At 34.7% G+C, this 10,961-nt stretch overlaps 1 protein-coding gene across 1 annotated transcript in view; it reads left to right on the top strand.

The window, feature by feature from the left end:
- Positions 1-3,568: 3,568 nt before the first annotated feature.
- MS3_00007513 (uncharacterized protein) overlaps positions 3,569-10,961 on the top strand; it is a 31,918-nt gene continuing 24,525 nt past the window's right edge. Inside the window, exons 1-3 of the mRNA XM_051215800.1 lie at positions 3,569-3,854; positions 3,889-3,963; positions 5,712-5,810. Coding sequence (XP_051066334.1) covers positions 3,732-3,854; positions 3,889-3,963; positions 5,712-5,810 — 297 coding nt within the window. The 5' untranslated portion in view covers positions 3,569-3,731. The remainder of the gene's footprint in view (positions 3,855-3,888; positions 3,964-5,711; positions 5,811-10,961) is intronic.

The following is a 10,961-nucleotide window of genomic DNA, read 5'->3' as shown; positions in this document are numbered from 1 at the left end:
CCTTTGTACTTGTTGAATGCTCGATTCCGAATTCCAAATACAATACATTCGCTTGTGCTTGTGTCTTACTTCTTAATTCAATTGCGTTAATTCTGGGACTCTTAGTTCGTGTTATAATTCAAATAATCCAAAACATTATACTTTCCTACGCCTTCACTCAGTTTCCATGCTGCTTCCTGAACTGCATTTATGTTTTTTTAGTTGATACTTAGTCTTGGCGGAAGCCCTACTGATTTTGTTTCTCCTTTGGTTGTGTTGCTTGCATTGACTAGGACTGTGCACTTTTGATTGTGAATTGAAGCACTCGTTCAGAATTGGAAACACTGTGTTATAATGCAACCAAATATTATTTTTCGGAGGAATCTGTAAGTGATCTTTCCAGAAAGGAAAGAATAACGTTTAATTGTTGCGCTTACCAATTTTCTTACATCCTTCATCAACTTTTTTATTTATAGTAATTTAGATTTGAATAATTGAACAAACATTGGTTGAATAACTGGGCGGTAATATTTGTTTTGGTTATGATGCGTATTTATATTTATGATGAAATCTAGAACCGCCATTTACCCAATCACCTTGTTTTGGTTCCAACTGGGCGATAGCGCGTATCTAAACTACCTAGACAGTTGTTCTTCAGTTCCAAGCTTCATTTGTATTCTACAATAACACATGCTTGGAGTTTGCAAGATGTTAATTGTCTGTTCACAACCATATTAATAGAGTTCACAATAATCACCACATATCCTGCTAACTGCCTTTATCACTCTGCCAAATGGGTTTAGTAAATAGTTGTAAAATCTACTACTTCTCGGTCACCACATGTGACTGGAAGTCAACTATTGGGAGCAGTAACGGCAAATTCGGTGGATTCGTCAACGTAATGAAACGCCGCGGATGACATGAAGTCCTGAATAATGAACATGTCAGCAACGTATAAATACTTGGGTTTTTATATGTAAAAATTACATTTCAAATAATCTCGGCGATTGAAATGTGAATTAACCCAACGTTTCGTACAGCAAACGTGTTTGGACAAGTTGGTCGAGAAAGAATTTTCACACATGATAACCTGGGCATCATCTAACGATCAGAATGACCATAAAAACTTCTTTTGTATATGGTCCTTTATAAGGACAGCATTGACCAGAGTCCAACTGATGATTATCGGCGAGTGAATATGAAAATCACTTTAGATCGTTACCTTTTACCATACATTCATGACCTGACAGCTATTCTTAGAGGTACAGTTTTTTCCGAAAATGTATCTGGTTGAAGCATGTAACCGGATTTCTGTGGCTACAGGCGACATTCTTTAAACGGCGATCGTCATTCTTTTCGGACTCTACGAGTTTTCCCGCACGCTTTCCGGTTTAAGAAATGCTAAACAAACTTTCCAGAGATTCATTGACAACATATCCAGAGGTTTTGAATTCATGAATACAAATGAATATGGCTGCAAGTCCAAACAAAGAATCTCTTTTCCATCAAATAGACACAGTTAACAAATGACTCACAATATGCAGTGTTACTGAAAACATCTTGGAATGGCAGATCGAAATTGGCTTTCTGTATCTTCTCATACACCGTTGAAGTCCAAGACACCTGCCTTCAAAAAAGAAAAGTAGTAGCTATTCCGAATTACTCAGAATCGACCACAGTCGATCACTGACGTGGATTCGATGAGATAGTAAGTTCCTATCAACATTCCATGCTGATCTGAGCTTCCTTCATAGGGTCCTTAATAAACCAACTCCGTGGAAATGTGAAAATCATCAGTTTGGGTGACGACGCAAAAGGTGCATTCTACACAGTTAGGGAAATTATCGCCCCAGGACATCAAAGCGCCCATTATTATCGCCGTAGACATATCCAACCCGGCAATCCGAGGAGTCTTACAACAATGGACGACTGAGAACGAAGAACCTTTGGGACTGTTTCCGAGACGTCCGCAAGACACTGAACAAGAATGTGACACACTCATAAGAGAACTCCTAGTTATGTGTTGTGCTATACGGCATTTTCACCGCTCTGTGGAAAGTTGATAGTTTACTTCGTTTAGCAGCAATAGACAAGTACTTTATTTTTTTATTTTGTTTTTTTGAAGTCTTACGCTAACTGTGACAAAAATGCCTTCCGAGCAAACATTGCACTGGTAACGTTGAAGCGCATTTTTGGACAGTTTGACGGACGAACTTTCCATATAATCTTCAATAGTTTCATCCGTCCCCATTTAGAGTACGGAAACATAGTACTCCCCCCTCACTCCAAAAGGACAAGCTCACTTTGGAGCGTATCCAACGGCGAGCCACGAAATCAGTTCGAGGACTCAAATCTAAACCTTAAGAAGAACGCCTCCATTCACTAGACCTTTACCCATTAGAGTATAGGCGTCTTAGAGGTGATTTATTAATGGCTTATAGTATTCTTAACACTTCTGGACATCCTCTTAAACACCTACTTAAGCTTAGTTCGAATAATAGCCTAAGGGGTAACACCCAGAAACTGGAAACACAACATAGCAAGACGGAATGTAGACACAACTTCTACTCCTTAAGAGTTGTCAAAAGCTGGAATTCGCTGCCGGCCGAGCTAGTCCAAGCGACTTCTCAGGAGTCCTTCAAGAGGCAACTTGACCTATTCTTAAGGACCAAGGACAGCATCACACTATGATTCACCAATTTCTTTTCCTCTTTTATTGTTAACATACCTACGTTCCTGCCTGGAGGATTTGGTGATCCCCTGCTACTAGACACGGAAGCCTGTTAAGCGAAAGCTTCTTCTATTCCGTCCACAACCATTTGAACCATTTGAACGGGATCAAATATCTCAGTTCATTTGGGATTTACAACACACTCCCTAATTAACAATGTACTTACAGACCTCGTCTCGTCCAACTTCTCTGAATAGTTTCCAATAAATCGATCTTCTTAAACATGCTCAACTTAAAAAAACCTCAATGATCTTTGAAAACTTAGAAATCACTAATCAAACAGATCGTAACTGGTTATGGAACTTTACTATGTGACACATCTTTAGGTAATGATCGTTCAGTCGCGCCGTAACACTGTCGAAGGAACGTCTTCGTTATAATGCACAAGCCTACTCATCCAGGTTTATGAACAAATTTCACGGCAGTATGATTTTGATGGCATAGTGTGGGTCAAGGTGTGATGGAGTAGGCGTGCACTGATGTAAGCTGCCAAAAGCCTGTGGAGGTAAGAAAAACAAATGTCATTGGACTCTTTCGCTACTCTCGACGCTCGTTCCGATCATGTTCATTTTGACTTAGTTGAGCTCTAGGAGGATCTAAGTTATTATTATTATTATTTGGTTAAAACTTCCAGATGATCTCCTCCTAGGGTCTTACTGCTCTATCATAGAGTGAAGTGAAATGTAGCGGCAATAAAATCCACAAATTAAATAGCTTCATTCTAGATATATGTAACATACAATTATTAGGTTTTCCATCTGAAAAATCAGTCTGGATTGATAACTAATTCGGACATGCCATTTAGTTTAAATTTTTCAAATTAGGTGTACTCTTTTTAGCAATGTTACAAACTTGAAGGTCGTGTAATTAGAATTCGTAATCAAATGTGTTGGAAGGGGTCATCTTTAATGTGCGTAAAGTGTGTATTGTTATGTTTGAATGTCATATTTATACTGATTGGGCTTTCGTCTATCGTGATAGCTAGCTGGGCCTTATTTTGGCCCCAAATATTTTGGATATTATGGGACCTCATTTGTTAAGAATATCAGCATATTCAACTATATCCATTGGAGGAGTCATTTTGCTACTATCAATTTTAGGATGCACAGGGGCTGCACTTGAAAATCGCTGCATTTTGGTTACGGTATAGAAGAGATTTTTGTAATATCCTACCTCAGTTCTTCACACTACTTTGTGGCTTGTTCATGGCTTGTCTGGTTATTGGAACTTTAGCAACTGTATTTAGAAGAGACGTAAGTGAATTTTTACTTTTTGACGTTTCTCAAAAATAAGCTCAACGTCGTGTATTGCCCATAAAAGACATTTTTCTTTAGTTTGTTAACAAAATACATGGTTACAATGAGAATCCTTGACATCAAAAGTAGTCACATTGTTCATGCACATCGATAAATAAAGATATTTTTTGTTTGAGAACTATGGAGTTTTTGTATAATCTCTGTGTCCCTATTTTAGAGTACTTTTGGGGAATTTTCGGGAATTTTTGGGTTTTTCCCTGAGGTTCAATAGTCTCTCCCAATTTTTGGTGAAATATCTGAAAAATTATGGAAATTTTGGAAGCTTTTCCCAGATTTGAGGAAATTTTGTGGTTTTCGTGACATTTCCCAAAATATTCCCCAAATTTTCCATAGCGGTTTCCCGAAAATTTCCTCAAAACGGATTAAATGTTCCCTCAAATTTGGAAATTTGGATATTTGGCTAAAAAACTCAAAAACAGCGACTGATCTTTTTCTTAACTTTTGTGTTGTTTGTATCCAGTGTTCTTCTGTTTTGGTTGGTGTCTGATCATTACAGGAACCACTGTGTAGTTTTTCACTATTCAGTTTAATTGCAAGGGAAGAATTACATAGCTGTGTGCTAGCTATCATAGTGACTCTTCTTTGGGATCGGCTTTGTATTTGTATTGAAATTTGTTGTTAGCTGTACTAAATGCCGTAGCCTTAGTCCTCAGGGTTCTGTTTAAAACGATGAACTAATCAAAGATATGATCGCCGAGCAAGGAAAACATGAGTTTGAGGGAAAAATGGTGTTCACAGCCGAAAATCTACACATGAGATAGACTCTCGTTCCGAATATTGTTTGCTTTTTTTGCTTTGTACTTGACCTAAAAATGTGTTTGATGTGTATCATAAACAAAAGGTAAATCAAAATATAGTCTCAAAAAGCTCCTCTGGCTCAGTTTTTATATATTCATTCCGAAAGCAAAAGTCTTTAAGAAGACATGAAATTATAGATTGATAGTCAGTATGGTATATTACGCTTCCCAGTATTCGCTAAAAGTTCGTTAGACTCTAATTATCCGCTTTAAGTAAAAAACAATTTGTGTAAAAGTAAACATTAAAAATAATCGATACTATTACTTAGATGCACATTGTGAAAATACATTTACAAATGTTTGTGTCGAGTTGTTAAGAAATCAATAAACTCAAAAAATTTATTACGACTTTTAAACTATCTAGTAACCCGAAGTCATTGTTAAAAAATATCCTGAGCATTTACAAAAATGGCCCGTTTTATCATCTGACCACTTAATTCCATATCGATTATGATTAGGAAGTATTGCTTAGACACCATGTTTAGATGTATATAAAATATGTAATAAGGCTGAAAATAGTTTGTGCGGCGTGTTTTAATTTAAACACGTGGAGGGATATTTGATATATTAGCTTTCGTGTATTCATGGTATAAATTTATTCTGTCCGTAACATTATTACTACTATGCCGAGAATATAACTCATGAGCCCTTACAGTGATCAAGACAAAGTGAGAAAACAATCAGTCACCTTGTAACCTTCTGCACAGAAAGTGGTTTCGTTTTGCGACTTTACTTGCAATTCTACACCACGCCCAAGATTAGAGTGCCTTTGGTGATGTAAGCAGCAAAGATATTTAAGTACTTGAAGTAAACAGATAAATTGTTTTATCTCAATTATGATTTATCGTGAATATACTACCTCATTTGAAATTATTTGTCGAATTTCAGTTAATTATACTGATGGTTAATCGGATGAGTGTTGCCGTACAGCAAGATTACGGAAATTCAGACTTCTGGACGGAACTACTTGACCTTCTTCAGTCAAGGGTGAGTTAACGTTAATTCAACAAAGTGATTATGTTTTCTTATATCTCTCATAATTAGTGGCATAACACTCTTAATTAATTATTAATTATAACCCAAAGCTTCGTTGAATTCACAAGTCGGTCTAAGCTAGAACACATTGATGTTGAAAACCTGGAAGTACTGGATGGCCGTTTTGTCGAAATATGGAGCTCTGCATCCCCGATCGACTCGTGAATTCAACTGTAAAAATACAACAATCTCCACAAATCCCCACACCGATCAAGCTTTTTGCTTCAAATATGAAATCAAAAAGGTTTACTGAGTATGTAATCATTTTATCTAAGTGTTTAACAATAAACAGCTCGCTTATGATACTCATTGCCCACGTGATTATGTGATACTACAGTCCTAGTTAACTTAAAGCAAATTTCCATCTACATGTAGTTCAAAAAGCTAAAGTTCCTTCTTGGTATGCAACTTAGTGAGTTGAATTCTTAGATATGCAACTTTGTTATAAAAACTAACAAGAACAGTTTACCCGTCGAATTCCACCATACTAAAATAGTAGACTGAGATTCGAATTTTCGGCTCTGTATATCGACACTATGGTTGACAAACTGTCTGTATAAGTGACTGTCATTACTTTTTCTTGCTACGAAAAGTATTACAGTCAAATATTCGCTACTAGAAACATTTAATGAGAAAATGTTTCCTGGTTAATAATTAAATTAAACTGTGGAAATAATTTGCTGATAATGAAAGGTTAGCTGTTATAGTTGTTGAATTGAAACTTCGTTTTTACAGAATAAAACCAAAAACAGTTGTCATAATGTTTACGATTATGGACAAGTACTATTTTATAGATATGCGGGATGCCAGTGGGAAACTGGTTTTCAAAACTCGGTAAATGCATGTAGCATGATATATTATAGTTTCACACCACATTGTTAAAATAAAATGGTGCACTAAAATGTATTTAAAAATGAATAACGATATCAATCGAAAACCGTTTGATGATGGAGAGATTACTGAGGTAAGAGAAAACCCAAAGATCATTCAGAATTATACTTGCTTATAACTAGAGTTTACCCTTGGTTCAAAATTTAACTTTTAAAGCAGGCAGAATTAATATAAATACTATTGCTGTCATATTTATCAATCTATCTACTCTATTCAAGTACGTAAAGCATATTTATGTAAGCTAAAGCGGAAACCAGAATTTGTATATCTTTGTTAGAATTAAAGATCTGTGTTTCTTATTAAAGTAAACCAAAACACCTTTCTAAAAGCGCTTATTTGAATAGACATATTTCCGGAAAAGATAAGAAATAAATATCGAGTTTTATTCATCAACTTTAACCACAAATATCTTTTATAGACTAGGCAAGTTCATAAATAACACTACGAAGGTGTAATGTTTAACAAAGGTAATTTAGATATTTATTTTATTATATCGTGGTTATGTCCGTGAGAAACTAGTGATGTTAACCCATAATTAGTGTTAACTCATTGCAAATTTATTTAATGCTAAAAGTAATCTGAGGACTATAAGACGTTTTAGTAAAATGCGTATTTACAAAATGGGATTCCGATTGAGATCATGAATTGATCAATGTTAGGACACCGTTGAAAAGACTGGAAGCACTGGATGGCTGCTTCGTTTTATCATAGAACTCCTCAACAATGCGCATCCACGATCCTTCACACGGGATTCGAACCCAATACCTTCGGTCTTGCATGTGGACGTTTAACCTCTATACCACTAAGCCGAAATCCAACAATGGTACTGTCTAACTTCAACTAGCGTATGTCTAGTACCCCTTTTTAGTCACCGCCTGTAGCTCTTTTTCAAAGATACTGCCGGCTCCAAGCCCGGGTAAAGAAGGTAGGTTGAGCATTACGCCGACGACCCCATCCGTAGGAAAGATCTTGCTGAAAAAACGCCAATCACATTAAACAAATCAAACCTTTTTTGCCACATTATTCACATATTATTCCTTGACCTATTTTATCCTATTTTTATTTATAGCAATCAGTTCAGTATCTCTCGGTTTTCACTAATTTTCATATTTCAGTGACTTATAAGCATTCCACTTCAAATTGTCAGTTGTTTATGTAAAAGCCCAATATTCTATTTTTTGTCTATCTGGATAATGGTAGTTATATTGATATATAATTAGAGAATAATCTAATGATGTTATTATTAAGATTGAATTTGAAACTTTAACAAAGTACTATTCTCACAAGTAAAGGTAACTAACTATATATATATATATATATATACATAATGTAGGCATGACTATGAACAGTTAATTAGATAAGTGTATTTTTCGTTTTATTCACTCACTTACTTATTTACGCCTGTTACCGCTAACGGAACATAGACCGCCGAACAGTATTCTCCAACCCATTCTGTCCCAGGCCTTCCTTTCCAGTTCTATCCAATTGCTGTTAATTCCTCTCATGTCTGTCTCCATTTCTCAGCGTAATGTGTTCTTTGATCTTCTTCTTTCCTTTTTGCCTAGAGGATTTCATACGAGGGCTTGCATTGTGACGCAGTCGGGTGCTTTCTTCAACTTGTCCTATTTACTTCCAGCACTTCTTCCTGATTTCTTCCTCAGCTGGGATCTGATTTATTTTCTCTCACAGATCCCAACGGTGCGTCACAAGGCCAGCCCCCACATGGAATCCTCAAGGCCAAAGGGGAAGAGAAAGACCAAAGAACACTCTGCCTGGAGCCCCCCTGGGGCTATTACTGTTACCAAGCCCGGATAAAGGAGGAGAATCGGGTATAGGGTTAGCGACCCCATCCCACAGAAAACTAACTCACTAAAAAGATGCTAACCAGGAAAAATAATTCAAAACCACTTAAAATCTGTCCTGGGAGTTAGAAGGTCTTCATTTAAAAGAGTGATGACGCCTCATGTTGAAAGCCAAATTCCTTCGAAAGTCACAAGTCTGATGCTCCTTCTGACAACCAGAACAATCATTAATTTTATTCACTAGTAAAACCAATTATTACAATTGAAATTAAATGTTTTAACTTTAAAAAAAAGAAGTGAATATTACTGGTTCTTATAATTCTATAGAATAAAACACAATGAAAAATGATAATTAATTATTATTTATTGTAAGTAATATTACGTTGTCCATTTAAAGAAATTATTTATATGAGAATAAGAAGAAATATCAAAACAATTTAAACAATTTATAGACTAATTGTTTTTTAAGAGGAAAATAGATTTCATTAACAAATCATCAAAAGCTATTTGATACTGACTGCATTTAAAATATAAAAAAACATGATTAGACTATTTGTGTTTTAAGCCGATTTTATGCTTGTTCTTTCTCCATTTTTTGTTTGAATATGAAGAAGCCGCCTATTATCGAGTGATTCATAGTGAAAACTCATTATGAATTAATTGAAATACATAACAGTTACTTGAAATAAACAGAGTTAGCCTCATAATCATTGATTAACATCATTTCTATTAATAACTAATTAGAGTTGTTTGAAGTAATATAATTATGCAATAAATTGAGGTGGCGTATCAATGAATAATTCATATAAATTTCAATCTTTAAGTTGGAGTTTTGGACTACATTTAAATAGCCACGTAGTATATAAACTATTTGACTAGTTCATCATAGGATAAAAATTATTTAATCCATTTTAATCAACCCCTCCTGTAGCTCTTCCAGAGTTACTGCCGGTCCCAAGCCCGGGTAAAAGAGGAGGGTTGGGCATGGGGTTAGCGTCCCCATCCTGTGGAAAACTAACTCGCTAAAAAAACGCTTACCAGAAAAATTTTTTAGCCAAATATAAGATTTTAGAGATTAAAGTCTGTTGGTATTCCTTTTGTGTAGGACTCTTTAAAAATTGCACTTTAATCGACTTGGTGCAAATCAGAAAAATAAACAGGTGGAAACATATATATGTATATTCCAAAAGAACCAAGAGCAACAATTTATGGAAATACAACCACAAGAGTTTACATAAAATTTACCTATGAAATCGATTTCTTCTTGGTTTATAAACCAGTACTAATTGAATAACAATAAACCAACTTACGTATTCAGTATTAACTTCGCACTGATCATACAGTTGTGCTGAGTTTATCTTCTTAATAAAGCCACTGTTGAGGGATGAAATTTTTTATACTTTTGGTAATATATTACTTTTATTAGTTGGGCTGTTTAATTCAGTCACTCTAAACCAAGCAAAGTATATAATTTAAAAATGATTAACTTGAAACCCAATAAACACATGGTTGAAAAACTACTATAATTAAAAATACATTAGAATCTATCAAAACGAGCCTTTTACACATAGTGCTTTGCGAAAACTATATCGGCCAAGCGGAAAAAAACTATTTCGTTAGTTTGTTTGAATTACAACAATATTTTTTATCATTTAAATTGATACTCAGAATTAAAATCTCAATGACTAGTGGCTTTGTTTCATTTTAGTTTTTTTCAAGTGTTTACCATCATTTAACCTATTCAGGTTATAATTATTCACTACTACGTTTAATTGTAGCAGTTGAAACCTTTAAACTAAATGATTACTTGAAATATAACATATCATCACTTAATTCATGAAATTGAATTTCGTGGCTTAACAACAAAAATACGGATTGAGTAAAGCGAAATTTTCTAGTTTCAAGATGAAAGTCATCATTAATAGTTCTAATGAGTCAGCCGAATATGGTTGGATTTTTATGGTTGTTTGACGAATATCAGTTTATGTTGAAATCTTTTCCCAAATTTTATAAGGCACATAAATATCTTGAAATCAACCATATTTTTGACCTGGTATTTGGAAATTAGGGATATGCACTGATCTAACAAATAAACAGGCTGTTAGTGGAATAGAAACATCTAAAATACCGATTTTCGCACATAGGTAACAAGTACACTGTACTTTAATCAAACAGATGGCTTACAGACTTTTTGGACAAATAAACTTATCATAAAATATCAATAATAACTGCAAGTTTTAATTCCTCAAAATAGATTTCATCTAACAAGCTTTAATGTAATAATAATTAACTGATTTGGAATTACATTTAAAAAAGGAGAATACTTCGCAAAATCATACAAAATCTTTTGCATGAAAACAGAAAACCAGTTGGTTTTTGTAAAACCCATAATATATCTATTTTAACGTGA

Source organism: Schistosoma haematobium, chromosome 4 (genome assembly GCF_000699445.3).
Source record: "Schistosoma haematobium chromosome 4, whole genome shotgun sequence".
Lineage (NCBI taxonomy): Eukaryota > Metazoa > Platyhelminthes > Trematoda > Strigeidida > Schistosomatidae > Schistosoma > Schistosoma haematobium.
The sequence above is the reverse complement of the archived record's forward strand: the minus strand, read 5'-3'. Positions and strand labels throughout refer to the sequence as shown.